Source organism: Protopterus annectens, chromosome 15.part0, assembly GCF_019279795.1.
Source record: "Protopterus annectens isolate FY-2018-M chromosome 15.part0, PAN1.0, whole genome shotgun sequence".
In the NCBI taxonomy this organism is placed as follows: Eukaryota; Metazoa; Chordata; order Ceratodontiformes; family Protopteridae; genus Protopterus; species Protopterus annectens.
Window position 1 is genome coordinate 711,022,965 of NC_056749.1, and position 25,468 is coordinate 711,048,432.

At 45.4% G+C, this 25,468-nt stretch overlaps 1 protein-coding gene across 1 annotated transcript in view; it reads left to right on the forward strand.

Annotated features, from left to right (window-relative positions):
* The window catches only part of LOC122789874 (integrator complex subunit 6-like), a 753,279-nt gene that overhangs the window by 447,786 nt on the left and 280,025 nt on the right, over positions 1-25,468 (forward strand). The window contains exon 5 of the mRNA XM_044057307.1: positions 18,934-19,117. Coding sequence (XP_043913242.1) covers positions 18,934-19,117 — 184 coding nt within the window. The remainder of the gene's footprint in view (positions 1-18,933; positions 19,118-25,468) is intronic.

Sequence of the window (25,468 nt, forward strand, 5' to 3'; positions counted from 1 at the left end):
GTCCTCTGAAGAATCTTTAGATAAAAATATGTTCAGGAAATGGTACATAACATACAGCAGGTTAGTAACCATTCTTTAAAATGTGGCTATGATGCACTGGAGGCTTCCTTTAGATCAGCCATGACTGGCACAGTTATCAGGAGACATGCATGGTTGAAAGAACAGGCATTACCAGACCATGTCAAATCAAAGCTTTTAGATGCACCCATGGACAAGGTCAATTTATTTGGTTCCCCTGCACAGCAGGTACTAAAAAAGATGGAAGAGAAGGCGAAATCTGTACAAACAGTGAAAGATTTCTTACAGGTTCAACCTCCAAGGTTTAGCAGGAACTGGCCCTCCAAGTGTTGGTCCTTTCCGGACTCCTCTAAGACACAGAGAGGCAGGAATAGGCATTCTAGAGGCAGAAACCAATCCAGGGGTGCCTACAGGGGACGCCAGTGGCAAGGTAACAACCAGCGAGGCACGGACGCAGCCACCACCACTACAACAACTCAATCACAGTGACTTGGCAGTGGCACCGCCTACCAGGGAACAACTAGAAGCACCCTTAGGCGGAAAGCTAAGCTTATTTTCAAAGAACTGGCATTGCATCACAAGGGAAAAATGGATTTTGCAAACTATAGACCAAGGTTACAGGTTCCATTTCCATACTCTACCAGGAAAGAGAGGAATGCCAAACCTACCACCTACTCAAAGGACAGAAGCTCTAAAGCAAATATCTCAACTATTAAGAATGAGAGCTGTGGAAAAGGTACCATCTATGGAGCAAGGAAAGGGATTTTACTCCAGACTCTTCCTGGTACCAAGAAAAGAAATCAAATGGAGGCCTATTCTAGACCTGTCCACTTTAAACACATTCCTCATTGTTCCAAAATTCAAAATGCTGACCCTACAGCAGCTTCTTCCCATGCTGGGCAAGGAGTCTTGGCTGGTAACTCTAGATCTCAAGGAGGCATACCTGCACGTCCCCATAAGACCATTTTGCAGAAGATACCTCAGATTTCTTGCAGGATCAGAGCATTATCAATTCTCAGCATTGCCCTTTGGCTTATATACTGCGCCCAGAGTGTTCACGAAATGCCTGGCATCAGTAATTGCTCATTGCAGACTTCAGGGGATCCAAATTTGTCCCTACCTGGACGACTGCCTGATACAAGCGGACAACAAAAGCAAGCTAACAGAAGACTTACAAAGAGTCATTTACCTGCTGCAAGCCCTGGGATATACAGTCAATATAAAAAAGTCAAGGCTGATTCCATCCCAAAGAATAACCTTTCTGGGTGCAGAGCTGGACACATCAAAACAAATGGCATTCCTAACTGCAGAAAAGAAAGAGCAACTACCTCTCTACTTCTTGGCATTAACAAAGCAGAACCATCTAACTGCAAGAAAAGTACTACAAGCCCTAGGCTTCATGGCATCCTGCATAATTCTGGTCCCTCATGCCAGACTGCATATGAGAAAGCTACAGTGGTACCTAAAGAATTTGTGGTCCCAACACAAGCACAGCCTAGAAACCAAAATTCCAATAATCCCATGCCTGAAGCAAGAGTTCCTATGGTGGGCTCAGGCCTGTCAATCAAACACAGGATTGCCCTTCTGCAGCAGTCAACCAAGCCAAACCATCACGACAGATGCCTCAGACCTCGGTTGCCGGGCACACATGCTGGGCAAGTGCATACAAGGCTTATGGACTCAAGACCAGCTGCGCCTGCACATAAATCTAAAGGAAATGCTGGCAGTAAAATTGGCAATCCAGTCATTCAGACCATTTCTCCAAGAAGGTCAGTTGATGATAAGGACAGACAACACCACAGTTATGTGGTACATCAACAAACAGGGAGGCACACATTCATATCCTCTATGCCGGCTGGCACTGGACCTATGGGATGTGGCTCTGAGCTACAACATTCAGTTACAAGCAATTTTGTACCGGAAAAGAAAACATTCTAGCAGACATATTAAGCAGAACTACCACAGATGCCCACGAATGGATGCTGCATCCGGACATCTTCAAAGCCATCACAAGAGAATGGGGATTACCACAAATAGACTTATTTGCATCCCCACTCAATCACCAGCTAAAGAAATTCTGCACAAGGACGCATTCACCCACTTGCTTGGAAGGTGGAGTAGCTATCTTTCAGTTGGAAAAACTTGACAGCATACGCATTCCCACCACTTCCTTTGATGCACAAGGTGCTTCTGAAGATCAAAGAGGAACGTCCAAGGATTATTCTGATAGCTCCAGACTGGCCAAGACAACATTGATACCCATTGCTGAGGAGCATGTCTCGGGAACAAATATGGACACTACCCTTGATCCCATTACTGTTAACACAGAACAACTACAACATCCTGCATCCAAACCTGAAAACTCTGCAGCTAACTGCCTGGAACATTACATAAGAGCAATTAACCCAAATTTATCCCAAAGGGTTAAAGACATAATCCTGGAGGCTCGTAGACCTTCAACAAGAAAGAATTATGCAGCAAAATGGAAAAGATATCTCATTTGGAGTACTGCAAAGGGAAAAGATGTGACACTGGTAAACATAGCCAACATCCTGGAGTACTTGGCAGAGCTCTTCCATACAGGCCTGACCTATTCTTCCATCAAGATACATGCATCAGCTATTTCAGCAGAATACAGCTTGGATCCTCCTGTCTTCTCTCATCCTCTGCTCAGACAGTTTCTGAGAGGAATTAAAAATGTAAAACCTCCCAGGAAACCACCATTGCCAGCATGGGACTTGAACTTTGTGCTAGAAAAATTGACTCTTCCCCCTTTCGAACCAGCAGCAACAGCAGAATTACAATACTTATCCTGGAAGACTGCTTTCCTGCTGGCAATAACTTCAGCAAGAAGGGTCTCTGAACTACAGGCATTAATGGCAGTGCAACCCTTCCTGATCTTCCATCAAGATTAGAGTGTCCATGAGAACAAATCCTACATTTATGCCTAAGGTGGTATCCAGAGTGTCTTTAAATCAGGCTATCCACCTACCTACATTCTTCCCCAACCCACAGAACAGGGGAGAAAGACTCTTGCATACCTTGGATGTACATAGACAATTACGCTACTACCTGGACAGGACCAAGTCCAATAGAAAAACTGACCAGCTTCTGGTAGCATATGCAACAGGAAAGGAAGGAAAACCAATTTCAAAACAGACAATCTCCAAATGGATAGGAAATTGCATTAGATTTTGTTACTCCTACCATGGAAAGAAAACTCCAGAGAACATCAGGCCTCACTCCACAAGGGCTACAGCCACTACCACAGCTTTCTTACGAGGAGTGGCTACCAAGGACATTATAGAGGCTGCTACTTGGACCTCCGTGCATACATTTGCCAAGCATTACAATTTACCTTTATACTCTAGATCTCGAGCAGGTTTTGCCACTGCTGTTTTGCAAGGGATCCTAACTACACCATAATCTCTACTCTTTTCCTCCTCCCCTAGTTTAGCTATGGTATTCTACCCTTTTGTAAGGACTGCAGATGCATCCTTGAAGGACATAGTACAGTTTTGTACCTACCATAAATGTAGATGTCCGATAGGAATGCATCTGCAGTCAGGATTACCCACCCACCTTCCCCTCTGAGGTACTCCTAGGGTATTTGCCATCCTTCAGCTAGCTTGGGGGGATCTATTATGGTGTATTTGTTTGTATATATGTACATACATGCTTATTTTATGTGTTTGCTCTGTACTATTTGTAAACATTGGCATTTATCCAAATTTAGCCATCCAAGAGGGCACCTGGCATCTGGGGCAAGAAACACTGAGGAAGATGGCGTCGGCTGATGCCTTTATACCTGAAAAACTGCAGCGATGACGTCGGGTGAAGTGCGACACCAGCCGAAGCCGGACCCAGACTTTGGAATCCGGCCGACCGAAGGGCTGCCTGATGACAGGACAACCCATTTGTAAGGACTGCAGATGCATTCCTATCGGACATCCTACATTTATGGTAGGTACAAAACTGTACTTTCTTCGTGTTTCACTGTTGTAGTCATCACATTTGGGTTATCTGCTTGCAGTAACCCTCAGTCGGCCTGATTAACAAAGTCTTGGATCCTGCGTTGGTTGCTGTCACTTCTTTCATGATGTCAGGTCGTCAGGGGTATAAAACATGCAGCCGATGGCATTACATCAGTCTTTCTTGTCGTGCGGTACCCGAAGCAGAAGCAGTTCGCAAGTGCCGGTCGGCCGACTCCTGAAATTTTCATTTTCGAGTTTCAGAACCGAAGTCTTCAACTAAAAGATAAGTACCCCGTTGGGGAAACTTTTTCTTGCTCTTAACCGATGTCAGTAAAAGTAAATAACTGCATTACTTGTGGAAAGTAAATACCTCATAAAGATTTTCATTCGTATTGTATTCCTTGCCTAGGCCCTGACCACGACATACCTCATTGTCTGTTTTGTGCCTTATTTAAACTACAAACTATCCTTCTGCATATTTACTCTTCTAAAGATTTTGGAGCTCGGTTAAATTATCCCGATATGTCTTCGGTAAGCCATCCGACTACCAACATTACAAAAAACGCAAAGATAGAGACAGAGACAGGCCGCCGAGGTCTAAAGCTGCCAACGATGCCTCTCCTAAGCCAGTCGCCAGTTCGCTGGTACTCAGTGAGGTGCTTTCGCAGACCCTGATACCCGCTACTTCAGATTCGCAGGCCTCTACTGAGACCCATTTGGAGTCCGGTATGCCGTGAGATGCTTCAACTGTGGAACCTGCGGATGTCTCTACCTTGGATCGGTCCAGAGCTGCTGTGCAGGCACCAGCTTCTGAGGGAGTATTCAGGCCCTACTGACTTGCGTATTAAACTGACGCCATCTTCTTCTTCAAGGCCTAAGACTAGAACCATGCCTAGAAAACTGACGCCCAGACCACATGGCCAGGCCTGTATGCCTAAAAAGCAAATAAGAATGGCTGAAGACCTTATTACTTTAATCAGGAGAAGCTAACCTTCCCCCTCTAAGGGACCTAGGACTGAGTTTGCTTATGATACTTCTGACCAGGATTCTGAATTTTCTGTTTCCTCTGATGACCAGGATTTACCCTTGTTTACCTATGGGGATTCTGATGCTGAGGACTCTATTCCATCTGCACCCCCCCCCCCCCCCCGAGGATTTTTCTTTTGTTGAAACCTTGCATACCCTCAGGGAGCATTTTCATTGGGAAAGTCAGGATTTCTCAGATTCTAAAAAGAGGCTTAGTGATTTCTTACTCCTGCCCCAGCACAGGCCTTTAGCCATACCTCCTATACTAGACATTGTTGATGATGGCTTTTTGAAATCTAGCTTAGCCCCTGTGCTCCCAGAAAACCAGATAGATATTACAGGTTCCCTGACTCTCACAAGTTCCTTTTTAAAAATCCTACTGCGGATCCTGAGACCATGTCACAGGGACCCAAGGGCATTAAAGCTACTACTGCCAAAAATCCTACCCCCTCTGATAGAGACTCCAGGGCGCTGGACAGATGGGGCAAGATAGTATACACTTCTGCAACTTTGGCCATTAGGGCCTTAAACTGCCAGTTTCATATGTTGAAGTATCAGCAGCATATTATTGGATTGCTTAAACAGAAAATGATGTTGATTCCTGATTGTGCTGAAAATAAGGATTTACAGAATTTACTGCATTCAGCTGAACAAGTTGGAAAGCATACTTTGCAATGTGGTTTTGATTCACTAGAGGCATCTTGCAGGGCTGCTGTAAGTGGGTCTGTATGTAGAAGGCATGCTTGGCTTAAGGAGCAATCCTTGCCAGATTATGTTAAAGCAAAATTACTGGATGCTCCCTTAAATCAGGACCGCCTGTTTGGCAACAAGGCAGAAGAAGTTCTTAAAAAGATGGAGGAAAAAGCTAAATCTATGCAAAATGTTAAAGATTTCTTACAAGTACAACCTCCAAGGTTTAGTAGGCATTGGCCTTCCAAGAATTGGTCCTTTCCTGCCTATTCCAGACCTTCTCAGTCCAAACCCAGATCCAGCAGAACGCCCAGGCTTCAGTCTCAGGGTACGCACAGGACTAAGCAGTGGGGGGGGCCTCTTCTTCCAAATCTGGGAGTAATTAAACTCTCCCCTATGGTAAACTGTTTTAATGACTTTTTAAAACTTCCAAGCACTTCTCAACTGACCGCCCCTTTGGGGGTAAATATTGCTCTTCATGCAAAGAACTGGGAGCTCATTACCCAGAACAAATGGGTTTTAAATAGTGTCCCAAGGATACAGATTTCACTTCCACATGTTACCAACACCAAGCGGGTGGCCAGATCTACCCCCAAATCAGTGGGCAGAGGCCCAAAAGCAAGTACCTTCTCTCAAGTATAGGGGCTATTCAGTTGGTACCAGAAGAGGAAAAGGGACAAGGTTCTTACTCCAGACTTTTCCTGGTACCCAGAAAAGACAATTCATGGCGTCCTATCCTGGCCCTGTCTACTCTAAACACCTTTTTGGTTATTCCAAAATTCAAGATGCTGACTCCTCACCAGTTGCTTCCTATGCTAGGCAAAGATGCCTGGCTGGCAACACTAGATTTAAAGGAAGCATACCTGCACATCCCAATCAGGGAATCTTGCAGAAGATACCTATGCTTCAAAGCAGGCTACAAGCACTATCCATTCTCTGCACTGCCCTTTGGCTTATCTACTGTGCCCAGGGTATTCACAAAGTGCCTAGCTCCAGTCATTGCATTTTGCAGGCAAAGAAATATTAAAATATACCTATACATGGACGATTGTCTAATTCAAGCAGAAAGCCAGGACATACTTTTGAATCATCTGGCCTTTGTACAAAGGGTCCTAACTTGTCTGGGGTACACCATAAAAGAAAAGAAATCACATCTGGTACCTTGTCAACAAATTACATTCCTGGGAGCAAGCTTGAATACAATTTCCCAGGTGGCTTTCCTCACGCCAGAGAAACAAATTCATTTGACTGCCTACTTCAAACAAGTGGCCACAAAAACCTTGCTGTCTGCAAGGCAAATACTACATGCGTTGGGGTTCATGGCCTCCTGCATTCTTCTAATTCCATATGCAAGACTGCATATGAGGAAACTGCAATGGTATCTAAAAAGCCTGTGGTGTCAACATTCTCACGATATAGAAGCAATGATTCCTTTCATACCTTGCCTACGCCTAGAGTTCCTTTGGTGGGCAGAGGCCTGCCACCAAAACAAGGGACTACTATTCACACAACCCCTGCCACTCAAACCCTAACAGACTATGCATGGGGGGGCTCACCTGGTAGGGAAGTGCATTCAGGGCAAATGGAACCCAAGTCAAATGCCCCTGCATATAAATCAAAAAGAAATGTTAGCTGTACAGAATGCTCTGACAGCCTTCAAGGACCACATTCTTCCAGGACATTTAATGTTAAAGACGGACAACACCACTGTTATGTGGTACATAAACAAGCAGGGGAGGTACACATTCTTAACCCCTCTGCAGACTAGCCATGGCATTGTGGAACATAGCCTTGAGCTACCAAGTGTATCTACAAGCTCAATTCCTGCCAGGAAAACTAAATACACTGGCAGATGGACTAAGCAGAAACCTCATGGACCCACACTAGTGTAAACTGGAATCAAGGATTTTCAACATGTTGACAAACAAATGGAGGAGCCCAGATATAGACCTATTTACCTCCCCCCAGAACTATCAATTGGACAAATTTTGCACAAGGACTCCCCACAAACAATCCTGGAAAGTGGATGCTCTGTCCTTCAGCTGGAAAAACCTATCAGTTTATCCCTTTCCTCCTCTGCCTCTGCTCTCCAAAATACTGCTAAAGATCAAACAAGACAAACCAAGGACGATTTTGATTGCATCCGACTGGCCACGCCAACACTGGTGTACCCCCTCTTGCGCGGTGTCACTGTTGGCCCCATGGCACCTGCCTCATACTCCTACCCTGTTGTCTCAGCAGGAGAACCAGATTCTGCACCCTCAGCTTCAAACACTGAACCTAGCAGCCTGGCTAATTACCTAATCTCTCCTTTACCATCCCTCAGTAAACCAGTGATGGATATCCTCTTAGAAGCAAGGAGGCCTAGGACTAGGAAATGTTATGCTGAAAAATGGAAAAGATTCTGTGCCTGGAACCATTCTCAAGGGATGAGCACAGCAGTGCCCAATTAACCTCAGATTTTACAATAATTAATCGAGATGCTTCACAAGGGCCTGTCTTTCTCCTCCAAAATTCATGCCGCAGCCATTTCAGCTCAGTATAACACAGAACCACACCTGTTCTCTCATCCACTACTCAAGCAGTTCCTCAGAGGGGCCAAAAATTTAAGGCCACCCAGGAGAGCCCCAACTCCACCCTGGGACCTTAACTTTGTATTGGAGAAACTCACTCTTCCTCTTTCGAGCCAGCTGCTACTGCAAATTTAAAATTCCTTTCTTGGAAAACAGCTTTCCTTTTAGCAATCACTTCAGCAAGAAGGGTATCTGAATTACAGGCCCTTATGGCAGTGGAGCCTTTCTTCATCTTTCATGCAGACAAGGTGTCCCTCAGAACCAGTCCTTCTTTCATGCCCAAGGTGGTATCCAGTGTGGCCCTTAATCAGTCCATTCATCTGCCAACCTTCTTTCCTAATCCACAGAACAAAGGGGAACGGATGCTGCACTCCTTTGGATGTGCACAGACAACTTAGATTCTACTTGGACAGGACTAAACCTCAAAGGAAATCTGAACAACTGCTGGTGGCATTTGCTGCAGGGGCAGAGGGGAAAGCTATCTCAAAGCAAACTATTTCTAAATGGATAGGCCATTGCATTTATTTCTGCTGTAAGCACCATGGAAAACCTATTCCAGATGGGATCAGACCCCACTCTACCAGGGCTGCATCTACCTCTACAGCCTTTCTCAGATGCGTTCCTACCAGGGACATCCTAGAAGCTGCCACCTGGAGTTCTGTACATACTGTGACCAAGCATTACCATCTGCCAATTTTTTTCTAAACCCAGAGCTGGCTTTGCCACTGCAGTTTTTCAGGGCCTATTTGCTGGTCCTAATGCTATCTAAATTCCTCCTCCCATCCTTAGCTTTGGGAATCTACCCAAATGTGATGACTGCAACAGTGAAACAATAAGAACATAGTACAGTTGTGTACACTTACCATAAATGTAGATGCTCGAGTGTATTCACTGTTGCAGTCCTGGATGTTCATCGTGCATACAGCTGCAGTCATAACAGATGGGTTCTCCTGCCGTCAGGCGGGTCCTCTGTCGGCCGAATTCCAAAGTCTAGGTCAGGCGTCGGTTGTCGTCGCTTTCTTTCCTGACGTCAGTGCGACAGGGGTATATAAAACACAGCCGACGCCATTTTCTTCAGTCTTTTTTGCCACGCAGTGCCTGAAGCAGAAGCAGTTCGCATGTGCCGGTCGGCCAGCTCCTGAAATTACGAAAATTTGGAAACCGAAGTCTTCTTTAAAGCTAAGTACCCCGTTGGGGAAACATTTCTTGCCTCAGACCGATGTCAGACAAAGTTAACAATTGTATTTATTGTGGGAAGTAAATACCGCATAAGGATTTCCATTCTCTCTGTATACCTTGTTTAGGCCCAGACCACGATGTCTCGGGCTGTCGCTTTTGTGCTACTTTCAATAAACGCACTATTAAGTGTCGGGCGGAGTTCGCCCAGCACTTTTTTGGTAAAGCTTTTGATTATAAAATGTCGTCGGAGACTCCGACTACCGTTTTGTCCAAAAAACGCAAGGACAAAGACCGACACGCGAGGTCCACGGTCTCCACCGACACCACGTCAAAACCGACTACACGTGGTCCGGTTTTCAGCGAGGCGCCTACGCAGCCCCTGACTACCGACGACACTTCTTTGGCGGTGTCTTCTGTAACAGAGACCGCAGGTGCCTCGGCCCATACCCTGACTACAGCTACCGAAGCCACTGTGAGTGTTGAGCCTCTTAATGTGGACAGGTCCACTTCAACCCATGGTGTCTTCAGACCCTCATCTTCCTTTTCCATAAAGGCCTTTACTAAGTCCAAACCAGCCATGCATCCCAAGAGGCCTGTTGCACAGGGCCCATTTCCAAGTCCCATGCCTAAAAAGCAGATGCTCAAAATGGCTGAGGATTTAATTACTCTTATCAGGGGTTCCCAACCCCCTCCGGACAAGAGACCCAGAGTGGAGAAAGATTCTCCCTCTTCTGACCAGGGCTCCATTATTTCAGAACATTCTGATGAAGAGGAACACTCGTACTCCCCTTTTGAAGATTCTGATGCAGAGCAGTCCATTCCTTCTGTATCTCCCCCAGAGGATTTTTCTTTCCGGGAAACCTTGCATACCTTGAGGGAACACTTCCATTGGGAAGGCCAAGATTTTTCAGATTCCAAGAAAAGACTTAGGGAATTTCTTTTGCTACCTCAGCACAGACCTCTGGCGATTCCTCCTGTCTTGGACATACTTGATGATGTTTACTCGGAGGCTTGCCTTAATCCGGATTCCCTGCCTCCTGCCCCAGTCAAGCCTGATAGGTACTACAGAGTTCCTAACTCACACCAATTTCTTTACAAAAGCCATAATGCTGACCCTGAAACCATTTCTCAAGGCCCCAAGGGAATGAAGGCCTCTACTGCTAAGAATCCATTACCTTCCGATAGAGAGTCTAGATCCTTAGAAAGGTGGGGAAAAAAGGTATATACCTCGGCCACCCTAGCCATGAGGGCCTTAAATTGTCAGTTCCATATGCTTAAATGTCAGCAGTTTCTGTTATCACAATTAAGGAATAAAATGTCACAACCTGAACAACCAGATTTGAAGGAGTTGCAGGATATGATGCATAGTGCAGAACAAGTGGGTAAACACACGTTACAATGCGGCTATGATGCTCTAGAGGCCTCAAGTAGAGCTGCTGTTACAGGATCAGTCATTCGTAGACATGCCTGGCTTAGGGAACAAACCTTGCCTGATCATGTTAAAGCTAAACTACCAGATGCTCCTTTACAAAAGGATGTATTATTTATTACTAATGCTGAGGAGATACTACGGAAAATGGAAGAAAAAGCTAAATCTATGCAAACTGTCAAAGCTTTTCTACAGGTACAACCACCACGTTTTAGCAGAAATTGGCCTTCTAAAAACTGGTCCTTTCCAGCCACGGACAAGCCCCAAAGAGGTAGATACAGGCACACAAGGGGCAGAGGACAATCTCAAGGATCATATAGAGGCAGACAATGGCAAACTCCAGCACCAAGAGGTGGTGAAGACAGTGCACAACAATACAGGAAACAAACCCAATGACTTTCCCCTTTGCATGCCAAGCAAGTCTCAGCTGGCAGCACCCTTGGGAGGAAAGCTGGCATTATTTTCAAAAAATTGGCATATCACAACAGACAAATGGATCCTGGACATTATAAACAGAGGCTACAGATTTCATTTTCACACTCTTCCAAAAATGAGAGGCATGCCGAACCTGCCACACAATCAAAGGGCAGAGGCTCAAATACAAATTTCAAAGCTCATGGACATGAAAGCTATTCAAGAGGTACCTACTCACAAACAAGGTCAAGGTTTTTATTCTAGACTATTCCTGGTACCAAGGAAGGGAACCGATTGGAGACCCATTTTGGACTTATCCATCCTAAACACATTTCTACTCGTACCAAAATTCAAGATGCTCACCTTACAGAAGCTTCTTCCCATGCTGGGCAAGGAGTCTTGGCTGGTAACATTGGACCTCAAGGAGGCATACCTGCATGTCCCAATCAGACAAAGCTGCAGAAGATACCTCAGATTTCTTGCAGGTTCAATCCACTATCAATTCTCTGCATTGCCCTTTGTCTTATCTACTGCGCCCAGAGTATTCACGAAATGCCTGGCATCAGTAATTGCCTACTACAGACTTCAAGGGATACAAATTTACCCTTATTTGGCCGACTGCCTGATCCAAGCAGACAGCAAACACATACTTCTGGAACATCTGGCTTATGTAACACTGTTATTGAATTCTGTGGGATACACAGTCAACAAAGAGAAATCCAGGCTAACACCATCTCAGAAAATAATTTTCCTGGGTGCCAACTTGGACACAAACACCCAGATGGCCTATCTTACGCCAGAAAAACAGGGGCAACTAACTCAGTACTTTAAAATACTAGCAAATTGTACCAGGCTAACTGCAAGGAAAATCCTGCAGGCTCTGGGCTTCATGGCATCTTGCATTCTTCTAATCCCATGTGCAAAGTTGCATATGAGGAAACTTCAATGGTACCTAAAAAACCTATGGTCTCAACAAAGCCACAGTTTGGAAACAATAATACCACTAATCCCATGTTTGCAAAAGGAATTTCTATGGTGGGCCGAAGCATGCCAAACAAACACAGGTCTACCATTCTGCAAGCCTCAAGCAAATCAAGTCATCACAACAGACGCCTCAGACTACGCCTGGGGGGCACACATGACAGACAGGTGCATTCAGGGCAAATGGTCCCAAAAGGAAAAGCACCTTCACATCAATCAAAAGGAAATGCTAGCAGTGATAAATGCAATTACAGCTTTCAAGGACCTCCTGCGTCCAGGGCAATTATTGATAAGAACAGACAACACCACAGTAATGCGGTACATAAACAAGGAGGAACACATTCATACCCCCTGTGCAGGCTGGCCATGTCACTTTGGAACTTGGCTCTGGAATGGCAAATCGAACTTCAAGCACAGTACCTGCCAGGTTTGGAAAACTCGCTGGCAGACAATCTAAGCAGAAATATGACAGACCCGCACGAATGGAAGTTGCATCCTCAAGTGTTTACAAATATAATCCAAGCGTGGGGAAGGCCAGACATAGATCTCTTTGCCTCCCACAGGAATCATCAATTGACAAAATTCTGCTCAAGCAAGGACATTCCATCCAAAGGCCTGGAGAGTGGACGCCCTTTCTTTCAGTTGGGCAGCACGGACAGTTTACGCCTTCCCACCTTTGCCTCTTCTGCCCAAGGTGCTCTTGAAAGCAAGAGCAGATAGACCGAAGATGATACTGATTGCTCCAGACTGGCCAAGACAACACTGGTACCCACTCCTGAGGAGCCTAACACATTCTCCTCCCTGGATCCTACCTCTAATGCCTCTTCTACTGACTCAGCACAGCTACAAAACTCTTCACAGTCAGCTGAAAACATTCAATCTGGCTGCATGGAAAATTCCTTAACACCACAACAGACCCTACTCTCCAAGGAGGTGCAGGATGTCATTTTGGAGGCCAGAAGGCCATCTACTAGAAAGGCTTACTCCGCAAAATGGAAACGGTTTTGTGCTTGGAATGAGAAAAAAGGCCAGGATCCTAGAAAACTGAATTTGCCTCAGATATTACAGTATCTAGCTGAGCTGTTGAACAGTGGACTTTCATTTTCCTCCATCAAAATCCATGCCTCAGCCATTTCTGCAGAATACAACACTGATCCACCCTTATTCTCTCACCCACTCTTAAGACAGTTCCTCAGAGGGGCTAAGAATATAAGACCTCCAGGAACCAACCAATACCAGCCTGGGATCTAAATTACATTCTAGAAAAATTAACATTGCCTCCCTTTGAACCAGCTGCCTCAACAGATTTGCAATATTTGTCCTGGAAAACAGCTTTCCTTCTGGCCATTACCTCAGCTCGTAGGGTTTCGGAACTACAAGGCCTCATGGCTGTGCAGCCCTTTCTCATCTTCCATCAAGACAGGGTTTCCCTATGAACCAACCCGTCATTTATGCCTAAGGTAGTATCCAGGGTAGCTTTAAATCAGGCCATACACTTACCTACCTTTTACCCCAATCCTCAAAACAAAGGGGAAAGGCTGCTACATTCCTTAGACATCCATAGACAGCTATGTTACTATTTGGACAGAACAAAGCCTTTCAGGAAATCAGAACAACTCTGTGTCCTATGCTGTAGGAGCTCAAGGGAAGCCAATTTCCAAACAGACAGTTTCAAAATGGATAGGCCACTGCATACGGTTTTGTTGCTCCTTTCGTGGTAAATCTGTACCTGCAGGCATCAGATCCCACTCCACAAGGGCCACAGCTACCTCTGCAGCCTTCCTCAGAGGAGTCCCTACCAAAGATATTTTGGAGGCAGCCACTTGGAGTTCTGTGCATACCTTCACTAAACACTACCACCTACCTTTATACTCCAAAACTAGAGCAGGCTTTGCCACTGCTGTGTTGCAGGGTATTGTGGCTCCTCCCAATTCCACCTAGTGCCTACCACCCTGTGCGTAGCTTTGGGATTCTACCCATCTGTTATGACTGCAGCTGTATGCACGATGAACATAGTACAGTTTTGTACCTACCATAAATGTAGATGTTCGAGTGCTAATACAGCTGCAGTCCAGGTTTCCCTCCCTCCTTCCCCTCTGGGTACAGACCCTAGTGGCTAACTCCTCATCTTACAACTTGATTGGGTTATCCTTCTATGATGTATTTGCTTGCAACTACTGGTTTTTGATTATATTGCAATGCATGATTATATATATATATATATTGCCTTCCTTCTGGGGGCACCTGACATCTGGGGCAAGAAAGACTGAAGAAAATGGCATCGGCTGTGTCTTATATACCCCTGTCGCACTGACATCAGGAAAGAAAGTGACTGCAACCGGCACTGGACCTAGACTTTGGAATTCGGCCGACCGAGGACCCGCCTGACGGCAGGAGAAACCCATCTGTTATGACTGCAGCTGTATTAGCACTCTAACATCTACATTTATGGTAGGTACAAAACTGTACTTTACCCTTCCTTCAGGTCCTTTGCTTCTTTTGGCTGTACCTCTACTCTCCTTTACTATGCTTAAATGCTTTGTGGAGTATTTGCTTTTTTGTTGAGGTATAACCTTACATATTTATAGATTTAATTGCTTCCCATTAGGGGAGCATTTAACATCTGGGGCAAGAAAAACTGATGTAATGGCGTCGGCTACATGTTTTATACCCCTGACGACCTGACGTCACGGAAGAGACAGCAACCAACGCAGGACCCAAGACTTTGTTAATCAGGCCGACTGAGGGCTACTGCAAGCAGATAACCCAAATTTGATGACTGCAACAGTGAATACACTCTAACATCTACATTTATGGTAAGTGTACACAACTGTACTTTGAGACCCACATACAAAGACCCATCACCTCTGTGTGGTCTGTTTCTTGCTGGAAAATTTCATCTCCGTGTCAACCCCCTCCCCCACACACATACACACACACACTGAAGCAACAGCAGCAGCAAAAGCAGCTCTTGAATCCCTTACCTGGAAAACCTTATTCTTGGTTGACATCACTTCAGCCATAGAGTCTTTGTTGTCATGCAAGTCACCTTATGTAATTTTCTAAAAAAAACAAAGTACTCCTTAGAATGGAACTCTGCCTTTATGCCTAAAGTAACCATTCTATAATTCCTCTGGTATTCTTCCCTCAGTACTCAAAGGAGATTACGGTTTGCATTGGTTGAACTGGAACAAACTCTGATTTTACTTAGTTTACACTAAACATATCAGGCGATCAACATTTTATTGTGTCCTTTGCATTAAGCAAATCGGAGAAGATGGCAAAGGTCACACTGTCCATGTGGCTGGCAGGCAGACTGTATAGCTAGCCAAAGTCTGTTGCAGCTTAAGCCTAAGCCAATTCCAGAAGACCAATAGCCACCTCATCGACTTATTTATACAGTTTGGCAGTGAATGGCATTTTTGTACTTGCTGCATGTACCTCACTGCATACATTTGGCAAGCATTATAAGTTGAATTGTTAGGTCAATGTCGAGTGTCATTTAGGGCCACTGCTCTTGGTCTAACAGTATACAGATTGAATCAACCAAGATACCAAAGTTATGTACTTAATGATGGACCTTTATGGTCCTTGTCTATATGCTATATCATCCCACTTCCCCCACCAAAATGTCATTTTTGCTTCAACTTGGAGGATAGTATGAAGGTCAACAGGGTATCTGTAACTAGGAAGATGTACACCTATGGATAAGTGTATATAGTTATAACTTATCGGTCCTGGGTCCTCTCCTGTTAATATCTACTTCTCTTGTTCAGTCACTGCCTCACCTCAAGCTTTGTCCCTACTGAATGGCACACTGCTATAGTCATCCCTCTCCACAAAGGAGGAGCAACTACAGACCCTGGGAACTATCGCCCCATTAGCCTGACAAGTCTGTTATGCAAAGCTATGGAACGCACCATCATGGACCTAATGAACAAGGATATAGGGAATCTCCAAACTGTGGATCCCACACAGTTTGGTTTTGTGAAGGGTAGATCATGCCTGCTCAACTTGATCGACTTCTTTGAGTAAGTCACCAGAGCTGTGGATGAAGGTAAGGTGGTTCAAACAGCCTACCTTGATCTGGCCAAGACCTTTGATACCATTCCCCTCTCAAGAATCGTAGAAAAACTCACTAAGCTAGGCATCAGCCCCTATATCGCTAGGTGGGTTGCAAACTGGCTTACAGATAGAACCCACAGTGTGAAAGTAGCTGACTCCAAGTCAGACTGCTGACCAGTCACGAGTGGAGTCCCACAAGGATCGGTCCTGGGTCCTCTCCTGTTTGGTATCTACTTCTCAGAAGTCCAGGCCAACATGAAGGGGACTCTGGCTGACAACGTTTTCAGATGATTGGAAGTTGGGTGCCATCATTAACTCCCCAAGTGATGTTGGCATCCTACAAAAAGGCCTCACTGAGACCAACGACTGGTGTCAGAACCATGGCCTTAAGCTCAATGCCAAAAAATGTGTCGTCATCCCTTTTGGGAAAAACCTGGTTCCCCGTGAATTACCACATTGATGGTGGTCCGCTGAACACAGAAGGCGTTTTATAAGAGATCTGGGAACACAGGTTGACAGCAACCTCTCTTTTGACCACCACATTGCCACTGTGGTCAGAAAGTCCTATGCGGCACATTTCATTAATAAGGATTTTGCATCCAGGAAGAAGTATGTCATTGTCTCCCTCTACTCTTTCCTCATTAGGCCAATCATAGAGTACAATGCCCCATTTGGCATGTACCTCACTAGACACCTGCAACAACTGGAGAGGCCGCAAAAGTACCTTACAAAGAGGATCCTAGGCCTTAAACACTTGTCTTGTATGGACAGACTCAAAAAAAACTCCAACTATTCTCTGTTGCATATTGCCTACTTAGAGGTAATCTCTGCTTGACTTACAATGTCATGTCTAACCCAGCTCTGTTAGAAATGCTACATCTAAAGAAATCTCAATTCCTCCACACTACACGCTCCAGAGACCTCAGCCTTATTACTACAATCAACAGAACAAGCTGGAGGGACAGATTCATAACCCAGAAGGTAGCCCATGCTATGGAATAGACTTCTCATACATGTCATACATGTCAAGCGGAGTGCCTCACTGGCCCTCTTCAAGAGCAATCTTGATGAGTGGATGGGAATAGAAAAATTCACCTCAGGGATCACTCCATTGACTCTACTCGACAGAGGCACTGGGAAATAAGGTCAAGTGGCATGATGCCAGGGTAATCCTGTGGGCTAGACTTGTAAAGGCTCCTGGGCCATTAGCCTAGTACACATCTATGAACTAGAAGTTCATATAGCTTCTTTCATGATTTAGGAATTAGTCATGCAACTAGTAGGCCCCTACCTGTAGGTGTTACCAGCAACCAGATACTGTCTGGGGAGTGTCTGATCACCTGTGCATGATGAGAACAAGGGAAGGATTTTGAGCTTGCCGAAGATTCTAAAATAAGCCAAGAAGTTGTTGCCTGTGACAACCAGTCCAACTCTTTGTCTGTTCAGACAAGGATCAGTGAGGTCTTTGGTAAAGTTAAGTGCATATTGTTTGTTTAACCCAGTTTGGCATGTCTTTACCTTGTTTAGATTGTGGGAGTTGGTGACTGAACAGTGATCCTGGTGTCTGTCTGTGAAGGCCACGATAAAATTCTGGAGGATTGTTTTGTCTGTGGGTGCCCCAATGTTCCCCCTCACTTGCACAAGGTCGGTTAGTCAATCATGCACTGCAAGTAGTACAGATTCTGCATACATGCATGCTCCAGAAGATGTGCTGTTAGTGTATTTTTCACTTGAAACCATAATTAGTTTTCTTAGTTCTAGCTCCTGGCTTCCATCAGGTACCACAAAATTCTGCATGAGGAAGAATAGTGCACCAACAACTCTTCAGACTGTGAATCGCCCCTCTTGTCAACAGTGATATCTGAGCTAAAACCTGTGCACTAGCAACAATTCAGCAGTATTGAACACTCCTCGGAAACTATCTTGATTTCAAATAGAGAAAAATTACCATATTTAGTCTACTTTGAAGTCTGTTCTGTGACAGATGGCCCTAATTGTTAGTTAGGCAACCCATGGCTGATTAGCAACTTAGGCTTTGAATTAGGTGAGAAACAGTGGGTAATTAGTGGGCAGTTACTGGGCTCACCCTTCCTTTGGAGATGGGACGATCTGATCCACTGCAGTGGTGAGACGACCTGGAGAGAGGGAGTGAAAGGAGCATGCATTGTAGAGGCCTGGAGACGTTTGGCACTGCCAAGCCACATCAGCACTGTGCGCAATAGTGAAGCATGCATGAGAAAGTACACTGAAAACAGAAGGCATATCAGACTTGAGACTTGCTAGCACACATCAGGAGTAGGGTTAAGGGGTTAGGGTCAGAAAACTGAAAATCCCTTATGACTTGGCTGTCTGGATAAGTTGTGCAATGGTTGGGTGTTGCCCTAGTAATGAGGAAGAAAATGGGCGCAGGCATGTTGGGGGCTTGATGGCCATAGAAAAGGTTACAATGTTTTTTTTTAAGTAATATTTTTGTGGGCTGCCTGAAAAGGCAAAAAAATGCAGATTTGTTAAAGATCAGTCTTGAACTTTAGTTTCAGAGTATGTGAAAAAAATGTCTAATGCAGAACTTTTTTCTTTGTTTTAGCTTCATCTTCCTTTGAATTCTCCATTGCCCGGGAGTGAGTTAACAAAGGAACCATTCCGCTGGGATCAAAGATTATTTGCACTGGTTCTGCGTTTGCCAGGAACTTCCTTAGTTGAACCAGAGCAAGTTGGGAGTGTGTCTTCGGATGATTCTGCCATTACGCAAATGTGTGAAGTCACTGGAGGTATGTTCTATTTAAGAATAGATGTATGGACTTGATAGTTTCATTGTATTGCCTTACTGTTGTGCATTTATGAAATCATACTTTTAATTTTAGGAATGTTACACCCTACAGTTTAATTTCTTTTCTGAACACCGTTTACAATAGCCTTACCCAGTTTTTAGGTAAAACAGTAATTGGAGAATGCTGAGGGTTTGTTTAAAAAAAAAAAAGTATGACTGTTAAAAGTGTGCTTATTCTCTACTAGTTACTGAACACAGCACCACCCAGATTTGCTTTTGTGCGTCTATCATTGTTATACGAGGTTGTCAAGAATGTTTGATATTTCTTTCCTTTGGGCACTTGTAAAGTAAGGCTACATCATAACTACTTGTTGCATATTGCAAACCTCTGATTTAGTAGCCCTTTTACATGTGAGACTTGAGGTAAGAATATGCATGATATGGAAATCTGAGAAACACTACAGATATGTAGTTGTGCTCTTTTTTTTGAAAGAATCTAAAAATTTCCTTGCATGTATAAAACTATGTAGTGTAATACTTCAAAATTTTGGTAAAAGTGCAGCATGCACTTCCTGTACAGAGTAAATGTCCTTCTATTCTTTTGTTGCAGTATTCTTGTGGTGGGATTTCCCACCTCAGGCGACCTGTACGTTGGCTACTATACAAAAGCTTCAGCTTATCTGCTGTAGTTGCATGGGACATCACATGCAGGGCCATAAACAAGGGGGCTTAAATGTGACATCTGCACGCACAGACCTCAGAACTTTTCAGCCTCAGATGACTGTCACATCGTGTGCTTCGCTCCTTCACCACAAGATGTCTAAAAGCTAAGTACCCCGTTGGTGTTTTTTCTTCGACTTCTAGCTAAAGCATGGTTTGCTGTATTAACCTTTAGCCGATGTCAGCTAGAAACGGTAAATGCCAGCGCAGGCACCAGATAACCACATGGATACGTACGACCTCTGCGTTTTTTGCCTAGGCTGAGAGCACGACCTTTAGCTGATGTCAGCTAAAAAGGGTAAATGCCAGCGCAGGCACCAGATAACCACATGGATACGTACGACCTCTGCGTTTTTTGCCTAGGCTGAGAGCACAACCTTTAGCCGATGTCAGCTAAAAAGGGTAAATGCCAGCGCAGGCACCAGATAACCACATGGATACGTACGACCTCTGCGTTTTTTGCCTAGGCTGAGAGCACGATCATACCATTTGCTCAATATGCCAAATCCTTCATACCTCAGAATCTACGTAGCCATTTGGCTGCCCTCAATCTTTACCTAGAAAATCAGCGACTTAAAAACTAGCAGTAAGGATGGATCCCATATTGTAAGATGTTCTTCGTGTGTCACTGTTGCAGTCATCACACGTGGGTTATCCTGCCAGGGGTAGTCCTCAGTCAGCCTGAATACCAGAGGCTTAGTATTTCTGCGTCGGTTGCTGTTGCTCCAGGACCGATGTCAGGTCGTCGGTGGTATAAAATCAGGCAGCTGATTCCATTACATCAGTCTTTCTTGCCAAGGAGCCCGAAGCAGAAGCAGTTCGCACGAGTGCCGATCGGCCACTACCTGAGGTTTCGTTTCCGAATTGAAGTTGAAGTCTTCTAAAGCTAAGTACCCCGTTAGGGATCCTTTTTTCTTGCTCTAACCGATGTCATTAAAAGTTGACAATTGTCTCGCCTGTGGAAAGCAAATACCATACCGAGACTTCCATTCTTACTGCGTCATCTGTTTAGTTCCAGACCACGATGTCCCTTGCTGTCGCTTTTGTGCTTTGTTGAACACCAGAACTATACATTGTCGGGCCCTTATAGTAGCTAAAGATTTTTGTCCTCTTTCTCCAGTATGGCTTCGGGAAGCCATCAGACTTCCGATATTCTGAAAAAATGTAAGGATAAAGACAGACCGTACAGGTCCAAAACTGCGGACGATGCTTCTGCTAATCTAGTCTTCACTTCTCCGGTTCTCAGTGAGGCACTTTCACAGCCCCTGATGCCTGCTTCTGTGGATTCGCAGGCCGCTACTGCGAGCCTTTCGGAGTCCGGTATGCTGCGAGACTCTTCGATGAAGGATCCTACAGATGTCTCTGAGCAGGCACCAGGAGGAAGTTCTTCTCACTATCGATACTCGACACCACGATGACGACTTTCGCGTCTTCAGTTCTTTCTAAAACTACAGAGTTTCTAAGGCCCAGGGTACGAACTAAGCCCAAAAAATGGCGACCCAAGCTCAGGCACCTGCTTCCATGCCTCAATCTCAAATGCTTAAAATGGCGAAAGACCTTATTATGCTTACTGGGGGAAGCCAGGCTACCCCTTCCAAAAGAAAGACACTTGTCCCCAGTGGATGATGTCCTTCATGGATGCATCTGCAGTCATAACAAGTGGGTTGTCCTGTCGTCAGGCAGCCCTGCAGTCGGCCTGATTCCAAAGTCCGGGTCCGGCTTCGGCTGATGTCGCACTCCACCCGACGTCATCTCTGTTGGTCTTCGGGTATAAAAGCATCAGCCGACGCCATTTTCCTCAGTCTTTCTTGCCGTGGCTCAAGCAGAAGCTGTTCGCAAGTGCCGGTCGGTCGGATCCAGAGATTACTTCTACCGAATACTACCAAGACTTCTAAAGCTAAGTACCCGTTGGGGACTCTTTCTTGCCTCAGCCGATGTCAGAAAAAGTTAACAATTGTTTAACCTGTGGGAAACAAATACCTCATAAAGATTTCCACTCTTACTGTCTGCCTTGTTTAGGCCCAGCCCACGACGTAGCAGCCTGTTCGGCCTGTGCCTCTTTCAACCGACGACGCTTAGGCGTCTCGGAGTTTGCAGAACAGTTTTTCGGTTCTGATTTTGCGTATTATGCCGCCGGATCCTCCGACTACCCCCAAAAACGCAAAGATAAAGACCGACACTAAGCGGTCCGCGGTTTCGCCGAAACCACGGTAAAGCAAATCGAGTGTCTCGGTTTCGCCAAACCGAAAACTGCTCAAAGTACAGCTGAACCTATTCTTACAACTGAGGCCCCTGCTACAACTCTTGAATCGACCTCAGAAATTTTACCCACTACGGTGGTTGACTTATCAGACACCATCCCCTTGGATGTCTCTACCCCAGCACGTGGTGCTGCTAGGCCTCCAGCTGCCATGTCCATTAAGGCCTTCGCCAGGGCTAAAGCAGCCAAGACTACTAAAACAGTGCCTGTTAAACCCCCACATCCAGGCCCTCTTCTAGTTCTCAAATGCTTTCTTTGGCAGAAGATTTAATTTCTTTAATTAGAGGATCTCAATCTCACCCAGACAGGGCCTCTCAGCCCCCAGAGAAGAGACCTAGGGCAGAGCCCCCTGAGCCAGTGTCTTCTGATGATTCTGCTGATGAATCAGACATAACTGATCAGCCTGAGGCTCCCTTCTCCAATTTTGAAGATTCTGATGCTGAAGAATCCATTCCAGCTGCTTCCCCACCAGAAGAATTCTCCTTTGGGGAAACCTTGCATGCCATGCGAGAACAGTTCCAATGGCAGCAACAGGATTTTTCAGACTCCAGAAAAAGACTTAGGACCTTTCTGCACCTCCCACAGCACAGGCCCTTAGCTATACCTCCTGTTCTCTCTGTGGTGGATGATGCTTTCAATGATGTTTGCTCCGCTCCAGATTCTTTACCCCCAGCCCCTGCCAAACCAGACAGATTTTACAGGGTGCCAGATACTCATCACCACCTTTACAAGGCCCCACTTGCAGACCCAGAAACTATATCCCAGGGTCCCAAGGCAGTAGCCGCGACCACAGCTAAAAACCCTAATGTCCTTCATGGATGCATCTGCAGTCATAACAGCTGGGTTGTCCTGTCGTCAGGCAGCCCTACAGTCGGCCGGATTCCAAAGTCCGGGTCCGGCTTCGGCTGATGTCGCACTTCACCCAACGTCATCTCTGTGGGTCTTCGGGTATAAAGGCATCAGCCGACGCCATTTTCCTCAGTCTTTCTTGCCGCGTGGCCAAGCAGAAGCTGTTCGCAAGTGCCGTCGGTCGGATCCAGAGATTATTTCTACCGAATACTACTCAAGACTTCTAAAGCTAAGTACCCGTTGGGGACTCTTTCTTGCCTCAGCCGATGTCAGAAAAAGTTAATAATTGTTTAACCTGTGGGAAACAAATACCTCATAAAGATTTCCATTCTTACTGTCTGCCTTGTTTAGGCCCAGCCCACAACGTAGCAGCCTGTTCGCCTGTGCTTCTTTCAACCGACGAACGCTTAGGCGTCGGTCAGAGTTTGCAGAACAGTTTTTCGGTTCTGACTTTGCTTACATTATGTCGTCGGAACCTCCGACTACACTTTCTGCCAAAAGCGCAAAGAAAAGACCGACACTTTCGCGGTCCGCGGTTTCGCTGAAACCACGCTTAAGCAAACCGCGAGTGTCGGTTTCGGAAACCGAAAACTGATCTAGGTACAGCCGAATTTATCTCTACAGTTGAGGTCCCTGCTACAATTCTTGAATCGGCCTCTGAAACTTTACCCACTGACTTATCAGACACCATTCCCCTGGATGTCTCTACCCCAGCACGTGGTGCGGCTAGGCCTCCAGCAGCCATGTCCATTAAGGCCTTTGCCAGGGCTAAAGCAGCCAAGACTACCAAATCAGTGCCTGTTAAACACCCTCAACCAGGCCCTCTTCTAGTTCTCAAATGCTTACTTTGGCAGAAGATTTAATTTCTTTAATTAGAGGATCTCAATCTCACCCAGACAGGGCCTCTCAGCCCCAGATAAGAGACCTAGGGCAGAGCCCCTGAGCCAGTATCCTCTGATGATTCTGCTGATGAATCAGACATTACTGACCAGCCAGAGGCCCTTTCTCCAATTTTGAGGATTCTAATGCTGAAGAATCCATTCCAGCTGCATCCCTCCAGAAGAATTCTCCTTTGGGAAACCTTACATGCCATGCGAGAGCAGTTCCAATGGCAGCAGCAGGATTTCAGATTCGAAAAGACTTAGAACCTTTCTGCACCTTCCACAGCACAGGCCCTTAGCTATACCTCCTGTTCTCTCTGTGGTAGATGATGCTTTTAATGATGTCTGCTCTGCTCCAGATTCATTACCCCAGCCCCTGCCAAACCAGACAGATTTTACAGGGTGCCAGATACTCATCACCACCTTTACAAGGCCCCCTTGCAGACCCAGAAACTATATCCCAGGGTCCCAAGGCAGTAGCGCGACCATAGCTAAAACCCTACTCCTTCTGAAAGGGAAGCAAGGTCATTAAACAGATGGGGTAAAAAGTATACACTTCAGCTACTCTCTCAGCTAGAGCTTTAAACTGCCAGTTTCACATGATACAATACCAAGAGTTTATGCTTGATCAGTTAACTAAAAATTAACCACTGATGAATCTCTTGACAAGAAATATGTATTAGAAATGGTAAATAACATACAACAGGTTAGTAACCATTCCTTAAAATGTGGCTATGATGCACTGGAGGCTTCATTTAGATCAGCCATGACTGGCACAGTGATAAGAAGGCATGCATGGCTAAAGGAGCAAGCTCTACCGGATCATGTTAAAGCTAAATTGTTAGATGCTCCTATGGATAAGACAAGTTTGTTTGGTGCACCTGCCCAGCAGGTTATGAAGAAAATGGAAGAAAAGGCAAAATCAGTTCAAACTGTTAAAGATTTCCTGCAGGTTCAACCCCCAAGGTTTAGCAGGAACTGGCCTGCCAAAAATTGGTCCTTTCCTGACTCCACAAAATTTCAAAGGGGCAGGAATAGACGTTCCAGGGGCAGAAACCAAACCAGAGGAGGTGCCTACAGAGGACGCCAGTGGCAGGGTAACAACAGAGGCACAGACACAGCCACTGCCACTACTTCAACACAGCCACAGTGACTTACTCCTAAGTCCGCCTACCAGGAAACAAATAGCAGCTCCACTAGGCGGAAGGTTAACCTTATTTGCAAAGAACTGGCACCACATAACAAAAGACAAGTGGATTCTACAAATTATACATCAAGGTTACCGATTCCACTTCCACACTATACCAGTCAAAAGAGGAATGCCAAATCTACCTCCAAATCAAAAAACAGAAGCTTTACAACAGATAATGGAGTTGGCAAACATGAGAGCTGTGGAAAAAGTGCCTGCAGCAGAGCAAGGAAAGGGTTCTACTCCAGACTATTCCTAGTTCCAAGAAAGGAAAAAAGTTGGAGACCAATTCTCGACCTGTCCACCTTGAATACATACATCATTGTCCCAAAATTCAAAATGCTGACCCTACAGCAACTTCTTCCCATGCTGGGCAAGGAGTGTTGGCTGGTAACTCTAGATCTCAAGGAGGCATACCTGCACGTCCCTATTCGACCAATCTGCAGAAGATAC